The sequence below is a fragment of the Moschus berezovskii genome, chromosome 25 (assembly GCF_049115385.1).
Source record: "Moschus berezovskii isolate FMDL1 chromosome 25, NW_MosBer_1.0, whole genome shotgun sequence".
In the NCBI taxonomy this organism is placed as follows: Eukaryota; Metazoa; Chordata; class Mammalia; order Artiodactyla; family Moschidae; genus Moschus; species Moschus berezovskii.
The window spans coordinates 3,901,980-3,928,104 of NC_142484.1; the positions used below are offsets into that span (position 1 = coordinate 3,901,980).

The 26,125-nt window shown below is 53.4% G+C and overlaps 1 protein-coding gene across 4 annotated transcripts in view; it reads right to left on the reverse strand.

The window, feature by feature from the left end:
* Positions 1-23,715, reverse strand: part of ANO1 (anoctamin 1) — a 176,262-nt gene extending 152,547 nt beyond the window's left edge. The window contains exon 1 of one of the 4 annotated variants that reach the window (XM_055415302.2): positions 23,406-23,715. In XM_055415302.2, the coding sequence (XP_055271277.2) occupies positions 23,406-23,463 (58 nt within the window). In that variant the 5' untranslated portion in view covers positions 23,464-23,715. The remainder of the gene's footprint in view (positions 1-23,405) is intronic. The other 3 variants (XM_055415298.2, XM_055415308.2, XM_055415305.2) reach the window with 3 other exon arrangements.
* Between the last annotated feature and the right edge of the window lie 2,410 nt (positions 23,716-26,125).

Below are 26,125 nucleotides of genomic sequence, written 5' to 3' on the forward strand. Positions count from 1 at the left end.
GGCAGGTGGCCGGGGTTTGACCGGCCGAATCCATATGGCTGTGCTGGCCACCCGCCGCCACCTGCAGAGGGAAACCAGAGTGCCTTTGCCCCGGCTTGTCTAATTCCTCTTCCCCTCCTGTGACCGTGCAGTGTAGACAGGCCCCTGTGAAGATGGAGAAAGACGTCCCCAGCCTGGTCACATGTTACCCGCAGCTCCTGCAGGAGGACCCGGCGCAGCCGGCAGAGACTCCAACCCACAAACACCAAGAAGCAATCCGGGTGAAGGGGCAGGAACGGGGAACAGCAGGGTCCCTGGCTGTGGCTCAGGTGAAAGTTCCCTGTGTGGGCTGAATTTTTATAGTTCAGTCGCTCACTCTTGTCTGACTCTGTGACCCCAGGGACTGCAGCACGCCAGGCTTCCCTGTCCATCACCATCTCCTGGAACTTGCTCAAACTCATGTCCATCGAGTTGCTGATGCCATCCAACCATCTCATCCTCTGTCACCCCCTTCTCCTCCTGCCTTCAATCTTTCCCAGCATCAGGATCTTTTCCAATGAGTCAATTCTTCACATAAAGTGGCCAAAGTATTGGAGCTTCAGCTTTAGCGTCAGTCCTTCCAATGAATATTCAGCATTGATTTCCTTTAGGATTGATTGGTTTGATCTCCTTGCAGTCTGAGGGACTCTCAAGCGTCTTCTCCAACACCACAGTTCGAAAGCATCAATTCTGTCACCTCAAAATTCCTGCCTTGGGGACTCCCTGGTGGTCTAGTGGTTAAGACTCTGCACTTCCACTGCAGGAAACAGGGGGCACAGGTTTGATCCCTGGTCTGGGAACTAAGATGCTACATGCTGTGGTGTGCAGCCAAAAAAAGAAAAAGAAAATTCCTGCCTTGCAGTCCTGACCCCCAGCACCTCAGAGTGTGGCTGTATCTGGAGTCGGGGCTTTAAAGAGGTGATTGAGTCAAAATGAGGTCCCTGGGGTCAGGCCCTAATTCCACAGGACTGGGGTCCTGATAAGAAGAGGAGGTCAGGACACAGACACACTCAGAGGGACAACCCTGTGAGGACACGGGGAGGGGACGGCCGTCTGCTCGCCCAGGAGAGAGGCCCCAGGAGGACCAGCCCCGCCCACCCGGGTCTGGGAGTCCAGTCTCCAGACTGGAGACAGGGAGTCAGGCTGTCTAAGCTGTCTGGGCTGTGGGACTTCACTATGGTGGCCCTGGTTGAGTAATGCATTTTCCTTTAAGGTGAAAAACAGGCAAGACATGTAACCTTCCCTAACTCCTATGACGTCTGAGGAAACTCTTAAGGCTCCAGTCTGTGGATATGGGCCGCAGGGTGGTTCCCGGATCTTCTGGAAGGCTGAGTAAGCAGGGGGCTTTCCACAGTTCTGGGGAAAGTATTAACAAAAGCAGGATTTATGGAGTTTGCGCATCTGCACTCATTTTGCAACCAACTCACTGGAGGGGTGCCCTTTGACCCTACCTCTCACATGGGGACCCTGGAGCACCAGGAGGGGTGCCCACCGGTCTCCCTGCAGGAAGTGGCCCCATTCCCTCCCTGGGGGCAGCCTGTGTCCCTTCTGGAGCCTCACTGAGATGGGTGAAAATTCCTAGTGACGGTTCTGGGGGAGCCGTGACTCCCTCCTGGGAAAGAACTGCATCCAGGGATGCTCAGAGGCCCTTGGATGAAGTCCCCACTGGAACAAGGCCCTGCCCATCACTGGTCCTGGCCTGTCAGGACTCACACTGGCTGCTCCACAGGGCTTTTGTCCTTCAGTCCCCAACTGGCGTGAATTCTGGCCGGGTGTTAAGAGAAGGAAATAATGAAATCTGCCAGGGCTGCGTCATCTTTCCAGACGTCTGGGGTGCATGTGGGACATGCCGTGGCATCTGGACCCAAGGGGGCTGTCTGGGCGCCAGGGGCCCGTGGCTAATCTGTGGAACGCGACTTCGTTTCACTGGAGACTCTGTGGCTGGATCAGGCTCTCCCTCAGTTCCTGAACATCCCCTCGCAGAGATGTGCAGGACACAGGGTGCTGAGGACTGTATCCGTGTGGGCTTCCTGGAGGTGGTGTCTCAGATCCCAGGATGGGCGGGGAGGTCACTCTGGATAGGGACCCGATAGCGCTTAGGGTGGCGCTTGGCACAAGTCTCCATGGTCATCACCAGCCACCGAATCTAAAGGGCACTCGCTTCATTCAAAGTTGAAGGAAGGGACTTCCCTGGTGGTCCAGAGGCTAAGACTCCACGCTTCCAATGCAGGGGGCCGGGGTTCGATCCCTGGTCAGGGAACTATACCCCACATGCCACAACTAAGCATTTGCATGTTGCAAATAAAGATCCAGCTGCAACGAAGATCGGAGATCCCACGCACTGCAGCTAAGACCCGGCACAGCCAAATGCGTTAAAAGTCAACGAAGTTCGAGGAAAAGTGGAAGCTGCTTAAAGAGCATACCGCCAAAGATGAAGGCAAGGCTTACGAACAGGGTGGTAATGGCAGAAAGACAGACATACAGACAAAGGGGAAAGAAGAGAGACTCAGAGATCACTCTTGCATAGACAGCCAAACTACCTTCAACAAGATCATTTGGTGGAACCACCAAATGCTATGGAGCAAAGGACAGTTGTTTCAACAAATGGGTTGGGGAAAACCGATCTCCCCAAGTAAAAATGTGAACCTGGAACCTTACTTTTCATTACATACAAAAATTAACTCAAAATGGATCAAAGAGCTGAACAGAAGACTTGAAACTATACAATTCCTAGAAGAAAACATAGGGGAAATCTTGACGACACGGGATTTGGCAACGATTTGTTGCATATGACACCAAAAGCAAAGGCCACAAAAGCAGAAATAAACAGGGGGGATTTCAGCAAACTTACAGCTCCTGTGCAGCCAAGGAAAGCACCAATAAGGTGAAAGGCAACTTACACACGGGAGAAAATATTTGCAAACCTTGCCTCTGATGAGGAGTTCATATCCGGATGACAGAAAGAACTCCTCAATGCAACATCCAACCAAAAAGTCTGATTAAGATTGGCAAAAGACTTGAATACACATTTCTTCAAATAAGATACACAGATGGGCAATGAGCGTATGAAATGATGCTCAACATCACTAATCGTCAAGGAAATGCCAATCAAAAGCACAACAAAGTATCACTTCACACCCATTATGGTGGCTGCTATCAAAAAAAAAAAGGAAAATAACACAGGTCGTCAAGGATGCAGAGAAATTGGAACTCTTGTGCACTGATGGGACTACAAACCAGTGCTGCTATGAAAGACAGTGTGGAGGTGCCTCACAAAATTAAACACAGAACTCTACTATGATCCAGCAATCTTGCTTGTGGGTGCACCCCCAAAAGAAGTGAAAGCAGGATCTCAAAGAGGTGTTTGCACCCCCGTGTCAGGGCAGCACTATTCACAACAGCCAAAGGGTGGAAGCAACCCAGAGTCCAATGACAGATGAACGGATGAAGGCCATACGGCCCGTCCGCTCAGTGGAAGGCGAAAAGCGAGGGCGACAGTCGCTCAGTCGCGTCCGACTCTCTGTGACCCCATGGACTGAAGCCCGCCAGGCTCCTCTGTCTGTGGACTTCTCCAGCCAATAATACTGGAGCGGGTAGCCATTCCCTTCTCCAGGGGATCTTTCTGACCCAGGGATCAAACCCAGGTCTCCTGCATTGCAGGCAGATTCTTTACTGTCTAAGCCAACCAAGGAAGACTATGGAAGGTAATTCAGCCTTGAAAGGGAAGGACAGGCTTCCCTGGTGGCCCGGTGGTGAAGAACCCGCCTGCCAATGCAGGAGACACAGGTTCGACCCCTGATCTGGGAGGATCCCACGTGCTGCAGAGCCACTAAGTCTGTGCGCTGCAACTACTGAGCCTGAGCTCCAGAGCCCTCAAACCACAACAGGAGAAGCTCCGCAAAGAGAAGCCTGTGCACGGCCACAGAGAGTAGTCCCCGCTCGCCGCAGTGAGAGAAAAGCCCGTGCAGCAACGAGGACCCAGCGTTCGGTAAAATAAACCCGCCGCAGAAACACAAGTACTGCACCATGCCACGTCTACTCAAAGCACTCAGAGGAGACAAACTCTCAGGAGCAGAGGGTAGTGTGGCGGGCACCAGGGGCAGCGGGGAGGGGAAAGGGAGAACTGTCCAGTGGGTTCAGGACGAAAAGTTTGAGAGATTTGCTGCGGGGTGTATCCAGTTAACACTGCCACAGCATGCACACAAGGATGGGCAGGAGGGGAAGTTTGATGGATCTGCTGTAACAGTAATGTCAGCAGAGCTAAAGGCTCTTCAGAGGATCAGAGTGTGTAGAAAGGACGGGTGCACTGGGTCAGGGCAGAGAGAAGTGAGGAGACGGGTACGCGCGGGAGATGCGTGCTGGACTCACTTCCGAGGTCAGTGTGGACATTGGTGGTGCCCCACCCCATGCTGTCCTTGGACTTGGCAAGTTCACTTCAGGGAGCTAGGGTCACACAGGGGTTGAGTTAATACACGGAAGACACAGGCAGGCAGGAGGAAGTCACGAGGGACGGAGGGAGGGAGAGAGCAAGGTTGGCAACTGGGACACACACGCTGGTAGGAGAGCATTTGGGTACCACACTGGATGCAGACTCCCAGAGCATCAGCCACGTGCGGGGCTCGGAGCTCAGGTGGGGCGCAGCTGCAGGGAGAGAGGGGGTGGCTCGAGGGGTGAGTAGGCGTGGCGAGGGACCAGGACTTGTCTCCATCGCAGTACGAACTGAAAACGCTGGGTGTAAATCGTCTCCAGAGGCTTCTCTTCCCAAGAACACCGTCTCTGGTTTCTTAACTGGTGGCAATGCGAGGCAAGAGCTCCTGTAAATGTCTCCTGTCACACGTGTTGAGAGTTTGCACAGGGTTTTCCGCAGCCGTGGTGCCAAGGGGGCTCGGGGGCTCAGTATGGGGAGGGTGATCCCTTGTGGGCCTGACCTCAGATCCCCGGAGACTGGAACTCAGAGCAGCGCAAGTCTCGGGGGCTCTGGGTACTTCGGGACCCCATACTGGCGCCAGCCATTTCACAGATTGAAAGCTAGACATGGATTTATCACTTGGTCGACAATGCTTTCCAGTTCAGAAAGTGGGTTGCTTTCAGTTAAAAGAGAAACATTCCTTAACTAGTACTCGCATCACATAATTATCATTAAAATGATCAGATTGCACCCCCGGCTGGCTCTTAACCAGGCGTGGAAAGCCACCTCATGGTGCTCCAGACAGAGAAGCTCTTTAATGACTGAGATGGTCCTTTCACTCACGGGAACTTTCCATTTTGAGTTCTTTGGAGCTGGTAAACTCATTTGATTGGTCAACTCACTTGTGAATCGTCCACAGGAAGTAAAATGGGGTGGGGGGGAGAGCCAAGGTTTTATTTATAGAAACCTCATCTTTGCTATCCATCAGAAAAATAAACACAACCCACCTCACACTAAAAATATGCTTCTGAAGATCAACAACGAGGCCATGTTTAGCTGACTCCATAGAGAAGCAGAGATTTCAAACCATAGCAATTTCTCACAGACTTTCCTAGAATAACCCTGGACAGGGTGCCAACAAGCATGTTTTTCTCATTGACGTTTTAAGCAATGTCACCACCTCCTTGATTCTGAAACTGGCAAAGAGAAGTCTCCTGCTCTGAGAGATTGGTGCAAGCTGTGTGACCTTTGCCAAGTTACTTAACCACTCTGAACTGCAGTTTCAGTGTGGAAATGATCTCTGCCTTTCAGGGATGCTGTGAGGAGTAAACTAGATAATAAACCCATACTAGGGTTCTGAAGACAAGAGATACGCTCCGTAACCAGTGGCAACAATCATAAGCACTCACGGTGAGAATTTTTCCCTACCAATTCTGATTCCACAAGTCAAGGGCCATTCACAGACTTGCTGGTGAAAGTCGGCCTCCCTTGGGACCATATGGTAAACCTCTCCCAGGAGCACTGAAACATTTCCTAGGTTTAAAAGAAAGCAGGGAAGTCACCAAAAGGATAGTTCTGTCTTTCCATGATATATTTTAAGAAAACAACGAAGAAGGAGAAGTTACAAGCCTTAAGTCCCAGAGGATGCTACATGACATCTTGACAGGCGTTATTCCTGTTGCAGCCACCGGAGAGGTGGCTGGAGCTCGGCAAAGTGCATGGTCCCACTGCGCGGGTGTGACCCTGCCCTCACCACTCCCTAACCACGTGAACATCACTGTCTCCTCCTCTGTAAATCAGGAGGTGGCAGCACCTGCTCGGAAAGGGGTGCACACAGCATCTGCTATGTAATCGATGCACCAGCCCTCTCAGCGCTGTGTTTATTAGTAAGAGGGACAGCATTTATGATCTGCTCCTTTTCCTCCCTTGTCCCTTAACTGTGCTCCAGACCACATCTGCTTTACTTACCCCTGCAAATCCCACACCCAGCACAAACAAGACACTCAACAAATTTCTGGCTGAAGAGGCAGGAACATACCCTGTCCTCAAGGAGACGAAGCTGAGCGAGATGGGGGGCTGAGGATAACACTGTGTGGTGAGGAGACCCCAGGAGACCTGCGTGGCTGTGGGGTGGGGTGGGGGCGTGAGCAGAACCCCTGATGAGCTCCTGGGGATGGGGAAGGTGGCAGGAGGGAGCGGGGGGCTGTTCCTTGTGGGGTGTCCACAGATTGTACCTCACCCCTCACTGATGAGCACTTAGCCGTTTCCAAACACATGTCACTGTTCTGGAGGAAACAATCACTGCCCAGCTCCTACTCAATCAATTATGTAGAATATGTTTTTAGAATTGGAATGTAAGCATCTGTTTTATTCACTCCATCCTCTGTTCAGCCAGCCAGCCATCTGTCCATTCAGCCATCCACTCACTAATCCACCCATCCACCCATCCATCCATCCTCCATCCATCTGTCCATCAATCCATCCGTCTATCCAACCACCCATCCACCCACCCATCTGTTCAGCCATCCATCCACCATCCACCCATTAATCCACCCATCCACCCATCCATCCATCCTCCATCCATCTGTCCATCAATCCATCCGTCTATCCAACCACCCATCCACCCATCCACCCACCCATCTGTTCAGCCATCCATCCACCATTCACCCATTAATCCACCCATTCACCCATCCATCCATTCTCCATCCATCTGTCCATCAATCCATCCGTCTATCCAACCACCCATCCACCCATCCACCCACCCATCTGTTCAGCCATCCATCCACCATTCACCCATTAATCCACCCATCCACCCATCCATCCATCCTCCATCCATCTGTCCATCAATCCATCCGTCTATCCAACCACCCATCCACCCATCCACCCACCCATCTGTTCAGCCATCCATCCACCATTCACCCATTAATCCACCCATTCACCCATCCATCCATTCTCCATCCATCTGTCCATCAATCCATCCGTCTATCCAACCACCCATCCACCCATCCACCCACCCATCTGTTCAGCCATCCATCCACCATCCACCCATTAATCCACCCATCCACCCATCCATCCATCCTCCATCCATCTGTCCATCAATCCATCCATCCACCATCCACCCATCCACCCACCCATCTGTTCAGCCATCCATCCACCATCCACCCATTAATCCACCCATCCACCCATCCATCCATCCTCCATCCATCTGTCCATCAATCCATCCATCCACCATCCACCCATCCACCCACCCATCTGTTCAGCCATCCATCCACCATCCACCCATTAATCCACCCATCCACCCATCCATCCATCCTCCATCCATCTGTCCATCAATCCATCTGTCTATCCAACCACCCATCCACCCATCCACCCACCCATCTGTTCAGCCATCCATCCACCATCCACCCATTAATCCACCCATCCACCCATCCATCCATCCTCCATCCATCTGTCCATCAATCCATCCGTCTATCCAACCACCCATCCACCCACCCATCTGTTCAGCCATCCATCCACCATTCACCCATTAATCCACCCATCCACCCATCCATCCATCCACCATCCATCTGTCCATCAATCCATCCGTCTATCCAACCACCCATCCACCCATCCACCCACCCATCTGTTCAGCCATCCATCCACCATCCACCCATTAATCCACCCATCCACCCATCCATCCATCCTCCATCCATCTGTCCATCAATCCATCCGTCTATCCAACCACCCATCCACCCACCCATCTGTTCAGCCATCCATCCACCATCCACCCATTAATCCACCCATCCACCCATCCATCCATCCTCCATCCATCTGTCCATCAATCCATCCGTCTATCCAACCACCCATCCACCCACCCATCTGTTCAGCCATCCATCCACCATTCACCCATTAATCCACCCATCCACCCATCCATCCATCCTCCATCCATCTGTCCATCAATCCATCCGTCTATCCAACCACCCATCCACCCATCCATCCATCCATCTGTTCAGCCATCCATCCACCATCCACCCATCCATCCATCCTCCATCCATCTGTCCATCAATCCATCCATCCACCATCCACCCATCCATCCATCCACCATCCACACAAACTTCCCTCCCTTCCCTCCCTTCCTTTGTTCCTCAGTGGAAATTTACATTTTTGTGCTTATTGGTCTTTTATCCTTTTAAGTTTATTCACAGGGTATTTCTCTTCTGGCCCCCTTTACCTTGCTCTTTTGGATTGCACCCTTTCTCCACTGCAATTTCCAGCAGTTACACTGATTGTTTTGGCCACACAACTCTGGAGAGTTGTTAGCATCTGACTCCCTGACAGAGCTGTCCTACTAATTATCGCCATGTTTCAGCTGACACTGTCGGGTTTTTCAGGTAGGCCATCATATCATCTTTAATAAGTAGCTGTTTCATTTCCCTCTTTCAACAACCACAATTATTATTGAATTTTCTTGTCTGATAGCGCATTGTAGAACTTTCAGAGCATTGATCATTGACAGAGGTGATCACAGCATCCTTGACTTGTCCCTAACTTTAATGAAACCACTTGTAACATGTCACTATTCAGTGTGATTTTGGCTCTTAGCTTGAAATGGATGTTCCTAACCCTGTTTCAAAGCTGTACTTTTTGATTTTTTAAGACTTTTTAGTGGGAAGATGGGCTTCCCTCACAGCTCAGTTGGTAAAGAATCTGGTCAAATGGGAAGATGTTGAGTTCTATCCAATGAAGTGGGCAACAGAGGATGAGATGGTTGGATGGCATCACCGACTCAATGGACATGAGTTTGAGCAAACTCTGGGAGATAGTGAAGGACAGGGAAGCCTGGGGTGCTGCATTTAAAGGGGTTGCAAAGAGTTGGACACGACTTAGCAACAGAAAAACAACAACGGCGGGAAGATCTTGAGTTCTATCCAATGTCTTCTTCAGCATCAAGTCAAGAAAGCCACATGTGTGGATTGTGGGAGGCCATGATCCTCCTGCCCCAGCCTGCAGCTGCCTGCTTTGCCACACCACTTTGCAATGTTTCCCTTCAAGAGGCAGAGTGTGTCTCTGCAGCTTCTGGGCCGGCCTGGTGATTTGGTTTGGCCAACAGAAAAAGGCAAAGTGACAAGCCTCACAGGGCCTTGAGAACACTGTGTTCTGTCCTGGACCTGGCCACTGCCCTGTGCACAGGCCCCGGCCAGCCTGCTGGAGGACGAGACTCCCATCACCATCCCAGCCAACAGCCAGCTTGTCCATTGTGAACCGCGGCTACCCTTGAGCAGCCAAGCTCAGCTGACCCACCAGCTGACTGTGGATGCAGGAGGGTCCCCACTGGAGACTGACCACACATCTGGCCCCAGTCAGCCCCCGACCCACAGCCTGATGAGAGATCACGGGTGGCTGTTTGCAGCCGCTGTTCTGGGAGCTCAGCGTGCGACGGCGCATAACCACACAGTGGCTGTTCTGCTTTGGCCGGTTGAACAGGAACCGATGACCCTGGAAATCACAGAATGAGCCTGCACGTGTGATTGGGCCCAATTTTTCAACACGCTTCCGAGTCGCCAAAACTCAGCAAATGTGACCAGGCGTGCTTTATCAGAGCTGGCTGAAACTTCGTAAGGTCGAAGGCTTGTTTTGTCTCATTGCTTCAAAAAACGATGCTACTGCGATTTCCCTAATGCTCCTGTGGCTAAGACCCCATGTTCCCAATCCAGAGGGCCCGGATTCGATTCCTGCTCAGGGAATTAGATCCCACACGTCATGACTAAAGATCCCATATTCTGCGACTAAAAAATCCAGCACAATGCAGCTAAGACCCAGCGTGGCCAAATAAATTGATATTTAAAAACGGGTGCTGCAGTCAACTCGTGGTCCCGAGGATGGATGGGTTGCTCAGGATGCTGGGTTCCGGGAGTGTGATGCTTAGAGGAGAATGAGTATGATCTCCAGAGTGAGGACATGGTGGCCGACACTCAGAGGTCTTGGGCCCTGTAGACATGGCCAGCCAAGGCCACTTTCTGCCTGGGGAGGGGGAGGGGCGCTAGAGACAGTTGGTACCATCCCGTAGTTGGTCATAGAGTCCAGGCCAAAAGAAGCTCCCAGAATACTGCTGTCCCTGGGGTTTTGCTGTGGTGGTTTTAAATTACGTCCTCAAATTTTGGGGTGTCCCTCTGCTCAGAAGGGAGCCCAATCTTCCTCCTCTTAAGTATGGACCGAGCTTAGTGGCTCGCTTTGAATGGATAGAATAAGGTAGAAATGACAGCATGTAACTGAGGGAAGGCCGTCAGAAGCATTTCAGACTCTTCCTCACTCTCTCTTGGACCTCCTGCCCCCGGTGAAGCCAGCCGCCATGCTGTGAGGACACTCACGCAGCCTGAGGAGAGGTCCGTGTGCTGAGGAGCTGAGGCTCCGCCAACAGCCCTTGGAGGCTGATCTTCTAGCCCCAGGACAACCTTCAGATACCTGCAGCCCTGGATGACATCTTGACGATAACCTCATGAGGGACTCCCAAGCCAGCATCGCTCAGCTAAGGCATTTCTGACTTTCTGACCCCACCGAAAGAACATGAAATAATAAATATGCATTGTTTCAAGGCACTCAGTTCTGAGCTTGCTTGTTGCACAGCACAAGCTAACTAATACACTTCTTATGGTGGCTCTGAGAGGTGAGTTCATCCATGTTGACTTATCCTCTCTCATGGACTCAAGGCTCTGTCACAGTATTCTCCGTTCTAAGATCCCACTAGCATAGACTTTAGTTTACTGGATACCCTACTTAAAACGTGTGCCAACTCTTTGCTTGATAAGGAGTGAGCTTGTGTTTCTGAGACTGGTGTTGTACCTGAGAAGCAGGTCTCTGACCAAGGCTCTGCTATGAACCTCTGCAGGAGAAGCCCCCAGAAGCTGCCTGAAATCTGTCCTAACCACCCTGCTGTTGGTCTGTCACCCTTGTGTAGGGATTGGCGGCAAGCTCAACACAGGATACCCCGTGTAGACAGAAGCCATGCTATGCATAATTCCAGTGGGATTACTTGGACAGCGAGAATGCTGAGGCAGCTTGAAGCAGGGGTGTGTTCCAGCACTGTCGTCTCCTGAAGTCTTAAAACCATCTCATGGGAGTGTCACACACATGCCAGAGAGAGGCACACACGATGCCTTTTTGGTAACGAAGCACTCACATGAGGCCAGCACCCAGGAACCCCCTTCCTGACCCCCAAGGGGAAACCACTACCCCAATTCTTGTCTGCTCAGTTGCATTTTGCTGTTGTGAGTTCTATAACTGGGGTCAGACGCCGTTCTGCTTGTTCTACAAACAGGATCCCACAGCGCGTGTCCTTTTTGTGTCTGGCATCCTTTGTTCATCGCGACCTTGGTGATTCCTCCCCGATGTTGGGAGCAGTTGTGAGCAGTTCACCCCAGGGCTACAGAGGGCTCTGGGGTGGGAAGGGACCACGTGTGTGTATCTGGCCCAGGGTTGGTGGGCATCCGGGGGCTCCCATTTGGGGGCCATCGCGTGCACTTCTGCAAGGAATCTGCATGTGTGTCTCCAGACGACCAAGGCCGGGTGTCTCAAGGGAAGAACAGCAGTCTGCTTGGTACAGTGACTCCTAACTCTTGAGTTTCCGGCATCCGCTCCAACCCCCGCAGGCAGTCTGTGAGAGTGCCATGGCCCCGGGCTCTGGCCTGAACTTGGCATCCGTCTGCGTTTTGCATTTTAGCCCCTCTGGTGGGCGTAGGATGGTATCGAACTGTGGTTTCACTTTGCATTTCCTGATGACTAATGAACTTGCGGGCTTTTTCATGTGCTTACTGGGCCCTTTCTTTGAAGATGCTCATCAATCACCCGATCTGATTTTGGGTTCTTGGGAAGCAAGCCTCTCTCCTGAGAACACACTGATAAGCTTTCCCCCAGGAACGGTGCATGTTTCATTTTCTTCCTGCAAGTCTAGCCCAAACACACAAATGGGACTTTGAGCTGCTTGTGCCAATCCACTTTCTCCCCATGGGCTCACTGTGCGATGCTCTGACCCCACTGAATATCCCCGTTCAGCCTGGCTGGGCTGGGCTACAGTTACAAAGGTTTGGTCATGGAGAGCCCGCCGGGAGTTCCCTGTTAAGTGCCTTTCTGAGACTTCGATTAGGCAGAGGGGCGCATCTGGTTACACCTGGCCCCCGGGCCTTTTCAGAACACAACAATGGGGGCTACAATGCATGCAGGACACTTGGGGCTCCCTGCCCTCTGTCCTTGAGGAAACCCTTCGCACTGTTATCAGACACCCACCCCCAGGTGTCTCCAAGTGGACGTGGGAGTGCCCTCACTCAGATTCTTTCACAAAAGGATGGGGGCTCAGGTCCACTTGATCCTCAGTGAGCCACACAGGTCCTGGACAACCAGCAGCAGAGAAGAACCGGGAACGCATTCATCCAGCAGAGGTTTACTGAGCACCGACTGTGTGCCGGCCCTGCGGGTGTGCTGAGGATTCAGGACACACAGAGAGACTCTCCTGGACCACCCGGCGTTTACATCAGTGGAGGAGGAGGGGCAGACAGGTGTTGTTCAGTTGCTAAGTCGTGTCTGACTCTTTGTGACCACATGGACTGCAGCATGCCAGGCTTCCCTGCCCTTCACCATCTCCCGGAGTTTGGGCAGATAGTAAGTCAGTCCAATAAATCAGATCCAATTACAGTTTTCAGACCCTGCTTGAAGGGGCAGAAAACAGGAAGTACTCTAGCCAACCAGCTAGCATTTTCTTGCTTCCCTGGTGCTTCCCATCTTAGGCTTTCCTGGTGGCTCAGATAGTAAAGAATTTGCCTGCAATGCAGGAGACCTGGGTTCCATCCCTGGGTCGGGAAGATAGATCCCCTGGAGAAGGGAATGGCAACTCACTGCAGTATTCTTGCCTGGAGAATCCCATGGACAGAGGGGCCTGGCGGGCTACATAGTCCATGGGGTTGCAAAGAGTTGGACACTACTGAGTGATTAAACAACTGGCAGTTTCTTAAATAGTTAAACACACTTTTATCTTATGACCCCTGTATTTCAGTTGGAGGCATTTACTGGAGAAATGAAAACATGACCACCATAAAAAACACTGTTCCTTGAAGCTCCATTCGTAAAGGCTTCAAACTGGAAATAACCAACCTTTCTAGGAGGATGGACACGCAGCCTTCGGTCCATCCACACGACAGGACGGACCCAGCAGTAGGACCGCTACTGCCCTGCACAAAACATCGTACTGAGCACCAGAGGCTGGACGTGGGGGGTTCTCACCCTGTGCTTTCATTTATAAGACGTTTAGAACAGGCAGAATTCGCCCACGGCGGGGGTGGGATGAGGGGGTTGATGTGTGAGGCCACTGTCTGGGGCAACAGGAATATTTCATGTTTGTTTTAATTTCACTACATTGAGTCTTGGTTGTGGTGGCAGGCAGGCTGAGTTGTCCTGCGGCAACTGGAAGCCCAGTATCCCCACCAGAGATGAACCTGTGTTGCCCGCACTGGAAAGCAAACTCTTAACCACTGGACCACCAGGGAAGCGCCTTAACACTTCCTATCTTGAGGGATATGGGTTACAGAGGTGTAGGCAGCGCTGTTAAAACAAACAGCACTTGAGATCCGGCATCTCACCCTATGTTCTCGTTGTTTGGTCGTTAAATTGTGTCCGACTCTGTGACCCCATGGACTGGAGCCCATCAGAGCCCTCTGTCCATGGGATTCTCCAGGCAAGAATACTGGAGTGGGCTGCCATTTCCTCCTCCAGGGGATCTTCCCGACCCAGGGATCGAACCTGTGTCTCCAGAAGCTCCTGCATTGCAGGCAGATAGATTCTTTACTGCTGAGCCGCCAGGGACGTCCTTAAACTGGTGATAATCTTTTGTTTGAGGGGTGGGAGGACAGAGGAGAGTGTTTTTTCCAAAAGGCAGGATTAAGGGTAGAATGTGAAGCAGCAGAAATGTGGGGGCCATCCCCGCTCCCCTGGTGGGTTCGGCAAACTCATCAAGATTCAACTGTGACGGCTATCCCCTCGTCCCCACCCGAAAGAACAGCAATAAGAGCAAACGTTCAAACATGGCAGGTCGTCCCACCTACCACCCACCTCCAAGGGAGCCCGAGTCCAGGGAGGTGAACCCGCTGTTCCCTGTTCAGGTCTCGTGCCCTGGTGCCTTTCAGCGCGTGGGCATCATCCACCCTCCAGGACCCCAGACCCAGAGGAGCCAAGTGCATTCTCCAGAGTCGCTGCACCATAGAGGCTGAACTTCACCTGGCACCAGCCAAAGACACCGTGTCCCTTTTAAAGCGGCCGGAGACACAGCTGACGCCAGGCTTTTCTTAAAGACTGGTCCCCAGTGCAGCCTCCTGAAGGGACTTTCAAGGCTAATTATTTGTTGACTCTAACATCCTCCTTAGGTTTGGGAAGAGGGGAGAAAGCACTGGACTTGGAGTAAGCCAACAGGAGCTCTGGCCCCACCTCTGTCACAAAACTGCTGTGTGACTTCAGGAATATCACGCAACCTCTCTGATCCCTGTTTCCTGGCTTTCTCATTGCAGGGTCTCTGGAGGGGATCCAGGGCATTCGTTAGCCTCTTTAGGGGCAGAAGAACACCTGTCCCGATGACTATTTATTAAAATCAAAGACATAATTACTTAAAGATTTCCCCTTCGAGATGGAAGCTGGAGAGCCTCTGTGGGTGAATGAGGTGGTCAGCTGAGGTCAAGACTCAATTTATGGCTCAGCTGGACACTTCTAACAGCTCTTGGAGCTTTGGCTGAGTGAGAGGTTTAAATTGTTTGTATTCTTAGTCACATATTGTTTAATTTATAACCACAACCAACTGTCGGTGGTGTAAGGCATGCTGATGTTAAAATACGAATTAAGAAAGAGTCTGCATATGATAAAATGTAGTAAATTCAGCTCATGTTGGTTTCATAAGTTGATGGCTACGATCTAAAATCTATAGCCCAGGGGATTTCACTGATGGTCCAGTGGCTACGACTCTGTGCTCCCAATGCAGGAGGCCCAGGTTTGATCCCTGGTCAGGGAACTAGACCCCACATGTTGCAACTAAAGATCCTACATCCTGCAATGAAGACTGAAGACCTCATGTGCCCAAACTAAGATGTGGTACACCCAAATAAAGAAATATTTTAAAAAATAAATAGAATCTGTAGCCCATGAAGAAATCTCCAGAACTTCAACCAACAATGCGTAAAAGAGAAGTAACTTCACACAGGAGAAGCCTGATGCCTTACCTTAGCCAGGCGTGTGTGTGTTAGTCGCTCAGTCACGTCCGACTCTTTGCGGCCTCATGGACTGTAGCCCACCAGGCTCCTCCGGCCATGGGATTTTCCAAGTAAGAATACTGGAGTGGGTTGCCATTTCCTTCTCCAGGGGATCTTCCTAACCCAGGGATCGAACCCGGGTCTCCCACATTGCAGGGAGACTCTTTACCATTTGAACCACCAGGGAAGTGACTGAACAACAATATAAAGAGATTGTGTATATTGTACAAAACACATTCTGTAGAGCTATGTCTGTATCATCTGCCTAACTATGTGCACCTGTCTATCATCTAGCTACCTATCAATTAAGGGGAAACCTTCCCGGGGCTTCCATGGTGGCTCAGTGGTAAAGAATCCACCTGCCAGTGCAGGAGATGAGGCTTCGATCCCCGGTCTAGGAAGACCCCACATGCCTTGGAGCAACAAAGCCCGTGTGCCACAACTACTGAGCCTGTCTGTGCTCTAGAGCCTGGGAGCCGCAACCACGGAAGCTCACACGCCCCAGAGCCCCAGCTCTGCAACAGGAGGAGACGCCGCAAAGAGAAACCCTCACAGCACAACTAGAGAAAAGCCAGCGCAACATCAAAGACCCAGCGGGGCCAAAGTTAAAGAAATTAATAAAATGATTAAAGGGGAACCTCCCCATGCTATACCAACATCCACAGTGGAGTATTTTTTTGCTTAAAATGACTCCCTTTTCCTATAACACACAAATGAACTACACCGAACTCCCAGGAGGCCGCCTGAGGCCATGAACACTGTGCAAAGGATCCTGAGCTGGCCCGGGCACCTGCCCCTCCCAGCCTCCTCCAAGTTCTGGTCTTAGGGGTTTAAGCTCAAGCAGAGGGTGTGTAAAACCAAATTGGCAAAATCCAGCTCAGGCCTGGCCTTCTGGAACTCTGCAGAGCGCAGGGAGAGCCATGCTGATAGAATACCCTTAGCAGCAGGTATAGGGGCGACTGTGTCAGTGGTCAGGGGGGAGGTGCTGAGACGCCGCTGGCCATTGGAGTCAGGGAAGGCCTCCAGGAGGAGGTGATGGAGCTGGGAGGGAGAAATGGCCAAGGGCCCAGGGAGCAGGAAAGAGGAGATGAAGGACCAGAGGCAGGTCAGTGAGGCTGAACAGCGCGGGGAAGGGCTGGGGGTGAGAGGGAACCTAGAGGGGCAGGTGGGCTTCAGCTGTAGGCCAGGCGAGGGCTGGCGGGGCCCAGCGCATGGGGAGGCGTGGGCAGCACAGACACGGAGAGCCGGGGAGGCTGGGAGGGGTGCGTGGGAACTGCTAGCAACCGGACCAGGTAAAGGGAGGTTGGGGAGTGCCGGGCGGAAGCGTGACAGCACCTTGCAGAGCTGCGTGACCCGCATGAGTCCCTGCGGGTGGGAGCGACCTGAGCCCCCCAGACTGAGGACAGGGCTGGGGCTAGGAAGGAACGCTCTGCGGGCCCCTCTCCAGCCCGGAGCCCGACGTCCTCAACAGCAGAGTTTGCAGTGGGAACCCATGGACAGACCGGAGCTTTCACTCACTCTCCTTCCCCCGGAACCCCCAGTCCCCAGCCATTCTCTGATCAGGAAACAAAGCAATAAAAAATATGCCCAATTATGCCTTATTCTAACAGCTCACATCAGTAGCTCCATTTCCATCCCAAACGGTGCGTTCAGACTTCTCCAACGAAGTGCCATGTAAATGCATTAAAAAGTCATTATACACCCAAGGCCGTACGTGGGCAGCAATCATTCCGGTTGAGTGTGAAAAGGAAAGGATTAAATCTTGGGTGTCAAGGGGAACGTTTGCCCTCCACGCCCAGAGGCAAATGGAGGGGCAGCTGGAGGGAGGAGCTTTTGGCTGCCCAGCGTGGGTGGCGCCTGGGGGGTTCCCCTGTGCATGTGGGAACCCAGAGCCCAGCGGGGTTGCACCGAGGTGCAAGCCCCCTAGGCGGGTGAGGGGACCCCTGGGCTGCAAACGAGCAGCCTGGCCTACCAGGCAAGACATCTACTGTACACGCAGGCCCTCAGAGGGCTGAATGCATGAAACTAGCAATTTGTCTACCCAGTGACCACGTGACCGTGGTCAAATGGATTTCTGAAGGTTGGAAAGCTTTTGATACTTCATTATGCAGTGTGAAAACCCTGACACGTGTGCCTGGTGCTGGAGGTGGAGAGCCCTGCCGGCTGCTGGGGTGGGGGGGGCGCCCACGCCAGGCAAAGCCAGGCTCGGGAGAGGAGGAGCTGATGAGAGACACCTGGCTCCCTGCAGGGGCTCCAGTAGCAGCAGGGCCCCCGTCCCCCAACCCCAAGGACTGCCTCCCGGTCAGAGGGCTGGGAAGGCAGCAGCTGAGTTGGGGAGGACCCCACATCTGGAGCTGGGGACCCAGATTGGATCCTCATCCAGCGGCCGCAGCGCTGACCTGAGTCTCGGGATCCCCCCACCTCCAGCCACCCTGACCGATCCCCAGGGCACCCTCGGCTGTGTGAGCTTGGGCATGTTACTTGGTGCCTCTGTGCCTGGGTTTCCTCATCTGCCACAAGGGGCTCGTGGTAGTACTAATGCGTTACCAACTCATTAAGTGAATATTAAAGGAAGTGATGCACTTAAAGGGCCCAGAACAGCGCCTAAAGCAGGATGAGTGGACAGGAACCATCAGGTATCCTCCATTCCCTCCGCCAGGTCCTGTGCCAGGGTTACAGAATGGACCCATCGAGTGAGGCAGACGTGACACATGCAACCCGTCGTGTGTCTGACGGAAGGGACAGCTCAGGTGAGGCAGGCGGTGGGACACTTGGGTGGATGGGTCCTCAGCACACAGGGCTTACTTAGCCCTAATCAGGGCCCTTCCACAATGAACATCACAACATAAATCAACACAGACTGTAAACTCCATGACAGCAGGACCATGGCTACCCGGTATCTCCAGCTCCCGGCACCGTAAATGGCCCCCAAACGGAGCATCATCTGCCTCTAAGTTGAATTATGCATCAAACTGCAGGTACCAGGCAGGTTCCTCCACGAGTCACATGACAGCACAGAAGAGAAACTCACTCACTGTATGTGCAAGTGTGTCAGAGGACACGATCCAGAGAAGGAAAACGCCAGCTATAGGAGGAGTGAACATATCTGCATATCTTATAATTGGCAAGGATTGAATACCCAGAACATAGAAAGAGCTCCTACAATGCAACAACAAGAAGACAGACAACCCCTAAAAACTGGGCAAAGAAATTGAACAGATAAACAAAGGCTTTAAGGGCTTCCCTGGTGGCTCAGATGGTAAAGAATCTGCCTGCAATGCAAGAGACCTGGGTTCAGTCCCTGGGTCAGGAAGATCCCCTGGAGGAAGGAATGGCAACCCACTCCAGTATTCTTGCCTGGAGAATCCCCATGGACAGAGGAGCCTGATGAGTTACAGTCCATGGGGTCACAAAGAGTTGGACACAGCTGAGTGACTAAGCGTGCATTGAGGATGGGAAGAAAGAGGAACCCTCTTACACCGCTGGAAGGAATGTAAAAGGGTGCCACGGCTGTGGCTTTTCAAAAAGTTAAGGATACGATCCAGCTATTCTGTTTCAGAGTACATATTCAAAATAACTGAAAACTGGATTCAAACAAGGCTTCCCAGGTGCTGCTAGTGGCGAAGAACCCACCTGCCAATGCAGGAGACTTAATAAACATGGTTTGATCCCTGGGCCTGGAAGATTCCTTGGAGGAGGGCATGGCAACCCACTCCAGTATTCTTGCCTGGAGGAGCCCATGGACAGAGGAGCCTGGCGGGCTACCGTCCATGGGGTTGCAAAGAGTCAGACACAACTGAAGCGACACGGACTCAAACAGACACTTGAAAGCAAATTTTCGTTGCAGCTTTAATCACAATAGCCAAAAGGGGGAAATAACTCACGTGTCCATTGAACGAATGGATAAGAAACACACTCCACTCACATTCAGTGGAGTGTTATTCAGTCATAGAAGGGAATGAAATTCTGATACCTTGAACCTTGAAAGCACGTGAAATGCAATACGCCAGACACAGAAGAACAGATACTGTGTGGTCTCACTCTTCTGAAGTACCTAGAACAGTCTAATTCGTCGAGACAGAAGGTAGGGTAGATGTTGCCCTGGCCTGGTGGTGGGGGAGGAAAATGGAGTTATTGCCTAAGGAGCACACAGGTTCTGTCTGAGGATGATAAGAAGAGTTTTAGAAATAGATGGTGGTGACGGCTGCACAACATTCGAAAGGGACTTGAATGCCACTGATTTGTATGCTTAAAAACGATGAAAACGTTATGTCTGTTTAACGTCAACTAAAAAAACCTAAAACGGTGAGCCAGTCACCTACCCTGACCCACACCTGTTTCTCCTGCTCAATCCAAAAATCTTGCAGCTGCTCTTTAAATTTTCCCTTACTGTCAGACCCTCCATGCGATGCGTGGCCGATTCTTGTCTGCTCTGCTCTCAGAACACACCCGGAGACTGCTCTCCTTGTGTCACCAGCGTCTCACTCCTGGATTACTGCAAGAGTCTCCGGACCAGCTTCTGCCCTCCCCACCTCAGCCTTCCCCTCTTTCCCCTTCAAAGCAGCCAGACGGATCCGTTCCAGACCCTTGCAGAGGCTCCTGTCTCACCCAGCCCCGTGACCAGGGGCCCATGACAATCTGGACTGCCTCTCGCACTCCCTCTGGACTCTGTGAGCCCACCTGGTGTGTTTCGGGCACTCCAGGCGCGAGGCTTTGCACCGGCTGTTCCCTCTACCCAGACTGCCCTTCTTCCATCTCTTTGAGGCGTGCAGTCCCATGCTGCCTCCCGATGAGGGCTTCTCTGGCACCCTTTCTAGGATATGTGCTGCCCAATCCAGCACATGGCCACCCTTTTGAAAATCGCCCCCTATTCTGCTCGACTTTTCTTCATGGACTCCTCACCAGCCAACATATGAGATATCAAATTCTTCTGTGTGGTCAAGAAAGCTTTACGAAGGGCAGGACTGCATCTGCTTTGTCCCCTGCTGTGTCCCACGCCCAGAGGGTGCAGTGCTAGACACCCCGCAGGCCTTGCATAGCTGTTTGCTGAACAGACAAGTGAAAGTTTCAGGGGGCCAGTCCTCCCATCCTCTCTGAGTGGGGAGCAGCGTGTGGTGACAAGGCGCAGCCAGGCTGCCTGGGGTTCAGATCTTGCGTCTGCCGCTTCTCAGCTCTGTGACCTTCAGAAATCTCTCCACGCCTCGGCTTTCTCATCCACCAATGGGGAGACAACAGGGTCCACCTCACAGAGTGGCTGAGGCTCACTGTGATGATGCCCGGCCCACAGCGAACTGCTCAGCCAACAACCGTCTTTACCCACCAGCCCTCCCTCCTGCTCCCCATGCCCAGGGCGCCATCAGTGGAGACAGGCACATGGCCTGGTTTCCAAGAGGACGGGACATCCCGGCAGGGTTTTGAGGGATGAGCAGGAGTGAGTTGGGCAGACATGTCCTGGGGGAGGGGTGCCTGCGTCCACCTCGCCCTAACTCCACCTGCCCTCGTGGGAGGTGCAGACCATGGGCTTGTGAATAAGTAGCTTACTAATAAACAACTATAAGGGAGCTTATAAAGAAGGCAGAGAAGGAGGTAGCACCTGTAACAACTGTTGCAGGGAAGCAAGACTGAGCTGGTCCTGGGATGAGTCTCAGGACGCTGGGTGGGACGTCACGCCTGGGGCTATGGACTGAGGCGTGTAGTGATGCGGGGGGAGGGGCGGTACTCAGCACACAGCAGCGCAGGAGTGGAAAAAAGGCTGTAGACTCAAACCCTCCAGGTCGACAGCTAAGACACAGAGAGGTCGGGTAGGTTGAGCAAGGTCACAGAGTCGCACGCAGCAAGCTGGGATTCAGAATCCGGTTCTTGGCAGCGGCACCCCCGGGAGGATGTCTGTGGTCAGGGCCTCAGTGCCCTGCCCGGAGACAAATAAGAGGACTCAGGCCTCTTTCCATCCTCCGCCTCTGTGGCTTCATTACTTCCTATTGACCTGCGCGCACCAATGCGGCCTCCGGGCCTTAACTTTACTGAGACGGCTAGAGAGGAAGGCTGATGCTATCAGAGTTCACCCACATTCTTGCATGCTGGCTGTGGCAGAACCGGGTGCCCGGTGGCAAACCCAGGAGTGGAGGTCGGAGCACTAGTCCTAGGGTCTTAGACCTGTCACTGCTGAAGCCCAGAGCAGGAGAAGAGGGGCGAGACCCCTGCCCATCACATAGAGCGGAGACGCAGGTGAAAGGAGCAGAAAGCCTGCTTTATGGGTGGAGTCTGTCTGAATCACACCCTCCTGAAAGCCCCCAGATCCTAACATCAGAGATATGGCCCGCCCCCAATTTAAAGGCTCTCCAAACCAAAGAGCAAGTCCCCCCGGCCCCCAGCTAGTACACTCCTGTGTGCAGGAATTACAGCTCCAGCTGCATCACTGGGTGACTCTGCCTGGTGGGGGGTAAGGGAGGACCAGAAATCTCATGGGATCTGGACCCAGGCGTCACCCTGGGCTCCAGTCTTGGTAGCCCCATGGACTAACCGTGTGGTCTCAGTTTCTTTGTCTGCACAATGGGGATGATTCTGCTCCCAGCTTGCAGGGCTAGGCTGAGGGTTAAACGTGTGAAGTGCTTAGTTGGGTGCCCAGCAGGAGGCAAGAGCTTGCTTAGCCGCTCACAGATGCTGAGTTCGGGACTCATGAACGCATCATGTCCACAGGGAGTGGAGGTGGCCTCTCGTGCCAGCACAGCCAGGCCCTCCTGGCTGACTTCCTCAAGCCTCCCTGTTTCCAGGTCTGGCCTCCCCTCTCTGGCTGGTAGTGACTTCTCGCTTCCTCCTGGAAAGACTTTGATGGGTATGGTGTCATTTCTAGAAAGAAGTCCAGTTGGGGCTGTTTAAGAAACAGACACCAGGATAAGTTTCTCCATGGGCATCCCCCACCTCCAGAAAAGGTGAAGACTGGGGGAAGGAGGAGGGACCAAGGAACAAGTTGGAGGGCTTCCTCCTTAGCTGCTCCTGGGTGCAGGTGGCTTTGACCACCGGACACAGCATACCGACCAGGGCGCTCCCGGTTGGAACTCGGCTGTGTGATTAAAGCCAAGTGCCCGCTCTAGCTCCTCGTCAATGTCCCTCTCTGAGGTTTATTTAATAACCTCTGAACTGGGAGGGGAAGAAATCATACAGGAAACATGGCTTGGGTCATTTATTTTAAAATTATTGGTACAAAAATAGCCAGGGTCGTGATTTATGAGCAGGGAGGGGCCGAGGAAGCCAGGGACTCCCCCTCCCAACTGGCGTCCAAGTCTCACTCGTCTCCCCCTCCGAGTTTCACCGCAGTTTCCATTATGACTTCAAGTCATAGCAGTTACTTTATATCGCAAATAAATCTCCGGAACAGCACGGAAATATTATGTGTATTAATAGCGCCTGTAAAAACATCCGAAAACCTTCCATCCGCCTCGGGCTTGGACGATTCTGTCCCGGGAATGGGAAACCGCACGGCCGGCCTATGCAGCCCCCAGCCCGCCCAGCTCGCGGTCTGTCTGTCCGCTGTCGGTTTGTCTGTGAGTGCCCTCAGTGACCCGAGGCCGACAAAGTCCCCCCACCCAAAAGCCCGCGGGGTCCCTGTCTCCTGCTCCCTGCACGCCCCTCAGCCCCTGGGAAGCCGCTGTCCCCGAAAGACCCCGATGCCGCTGCCGCCACACCCGGGTCCCTCGCCCCCCGCGCCGGCCCTGGATACTCACCAGCGGCGGGGGCTTCCTTGGGGGTCAGTGCCTCGAGGCCGATGTCGCCCTCCAGCATGGCGCGGCTCACTGCTCGGCTCCGGTGCGCCCCGGACCGCGGGATCCAGGAGAGGAGGGGCGACCAAAAGTCGCCCCCAGAGGTCTGAAGCGGCTCTGAGCGCCGGGGTCCGAGCCCAGCTCGGGAGGGGACGGTTCCCCCTCCGCCTCCCCAGACGCAGGACACGAAGCCGCGCGCGCCGGAGCCAAACTTGCCGCCCTCGCGCGCGGCCGCGCCGCTCCTCCCCTCGGCTTTGCGGGCAGGGGGTCCCGGCCCGCTCCCCGCCCCCCGCCCCGCGGGGCTACCTGCCGACCCCGCCCTCCCCCGCCCAGTGCGCGGCGCGGCCGCCGGCCCCAAGGAGCGCGCGGGACGCCGGAGACCAGCAGCCACGCCGGCGATCCGCCGCGGCTCCCGCCCGCCCGGCCTCCCGCTCTGCGGGGCGCGTCTCCACCCGCTGTCTGACCCGCTTATCAGTCGGGGTGAACAGTGGAGCCCTGAGCCGCTGTGCTCGGCGGGCCCCCAGCCGGGGCCCCGGGGAAGGGGGTGCTGCTGCGGTGCAGGGAGGGGGACGGAGAGGAGGCAACGACCCAGTCCGGAGAGACCCGCACGGCGCGGGGCCTCAGCGGAGAGCGCGCTACCCCTTCCCCTAGGCAGCGGAACCCCAAGTCATCACTCTCAACTTGTCAGAGGAGGGAGGTAGTGAAGCCCAGGGAAGTGAAGGCGATCAGGAGGTTACAGGGCAAGTGCCTGGCTTGAACTTGAACCCTCACCTATGCAGAACTTGGGAGTCTGAATAAGGTGAGAACTGTTCCCAAATAGGAGAAAACTCTTGTTATTTGAGGGTTCTAGCCTGCGAGGCTAAGAGGACTCAGCCACGGGTGCCCACAGCGGCTTCCCCACATCCTGCAGGCTGGCTCAGGGCTGGGAGCTGGAGGTACCACTCTCTAGCCCTGATCCTGTTTAGAAGGTGAGGTCTGGACAGGCCAGCATCCTCCCGGGCACCAGGAGCGCACAGAGCGCCTCAGGCAAGGCGCCTCCTGTGTCTTTGCAGACCTCACATCCCTGACATCTCAGAATAAATACCATGAATTCTGAGGCAGAACTGCCTTAAACAAAACGTTCACTTAAGCTGCTCCCTGATCACTGCACGGCAGTGGTGGGACGGGGCAGACCGCTTCACCTTTTGAAAGGCCACCTCCCACTTTCTGCACCCCGAGGAGCAGCCAGGCTGGTGCTGAGAGCCCACTCACCCAGGCTGGGGACCCCTAGCTCCCCTGCCAAATAAGCACTCCGTGAGCCCCCCGGCTTTGGCTGGCTCAGGGAGGAGACTGGATCTGACCCCTCTGTGGGGACAGACCACATCCACTAGAAAGCCGTCTATGCCTCCTTGAGAATGGGTGACCAGTCCTCCCCAATGGACCCCCCCAACCCCGCCAGGCCTGCTGGGATTGGTACCCATGTGTACTGACTGGTAGTAACGCTCTCAGTTCAGTTCAGTTCAGTTCAGTCGCTCAGTCGTGTCCTACTCTTAGCGACCCCATGAACCACAACACGAAAGGCCTCCCTGTCCATCACCAACTCCCAGAGTTCACTCAAACTCATGTCCATCGAGTCGGTGATGCCATCCAGCCACCTCATTCTCTGTCGTCCCCGTCTCCTCCTACCCCCAATCGCTCCCAGCATCAGACTCTTTTCCAGTGAGTCAACTCATTGCGTGAGGTGGCCAAAGTATTGGAGTTTCAGCTTTAGCATCAGTCCTTCCAATGAACACCCAGGATTGACCTCCTCTAGAATGGACTGGTTGGATCTCCTTGCAGTCCAAGGGACTCTCAAGAGTCTTCTCCAGCACCACAGTTCAAAAGCATCAATTCTTCGGCGATCAGCTTTCTTCACAGTCCAACTCTCTCATCCATACATGACAACGGAAAAAACCATAGCCTTGACTAGACGGACCTTGGTTGGCAAAGTAATGTCTCTGCTTTTTAATATGCTATCTAGGCTGGTCATAACTTTCCTTCCAAGGAGTAAGCGTCTTTTAATTTCATGGCTGCAATCAGCATCTGCAGTGATTTTGGAGCCCAAAAAAATAAAGTCTGACACGGTTTCCACTGTTTCCCCATCTATTTCCCAAGAAGTGATGGGACCAGATGCCGTGATCTTCGTTTTCTGAATGTTGAGCTTCAAGCCAAACTTTTCACTCTCCTCTTTTACTTTCATCAAGAGGCCTTTGAGTTCCTCTTCACTTTCTGCCATAAGGGTGGTGTCATCTGCATGTCTGTAGCAGCAAAATCACGAAGAAGTGCTTCCTGCCGGAGATTTCTCCCCTGCCCCTCCCCCAAGTGCTGTGTACAGAGGTGGGACTCAGGCCTCCTTCCTCTCAGGGGCTCAGGGAGAGAGGTGACCTGGGATTGTCCTTGGTGTTTATCTCGTTATGGTCTGGACTGAAAAACTGGGTGTCGAGGCACCTGGAGGGGTGCTGTGGAGGGTCACTGTGCAGAGGCTGCCCAGAGGCTGTGTACCCCAGATGTGTACCCAGGAGGGCAGGGGAAGCTGGATGGAGGAAAGGCACTGCAGGGGCCCTTGCTGGGGCCACGTGAATTTCCCAGAGCCCTTCCATCTGACCCAAACCACTGTTGTGTGGGAGTCCAGATACGAACTCATTTTTCTTGGAAAGGTCTGATAG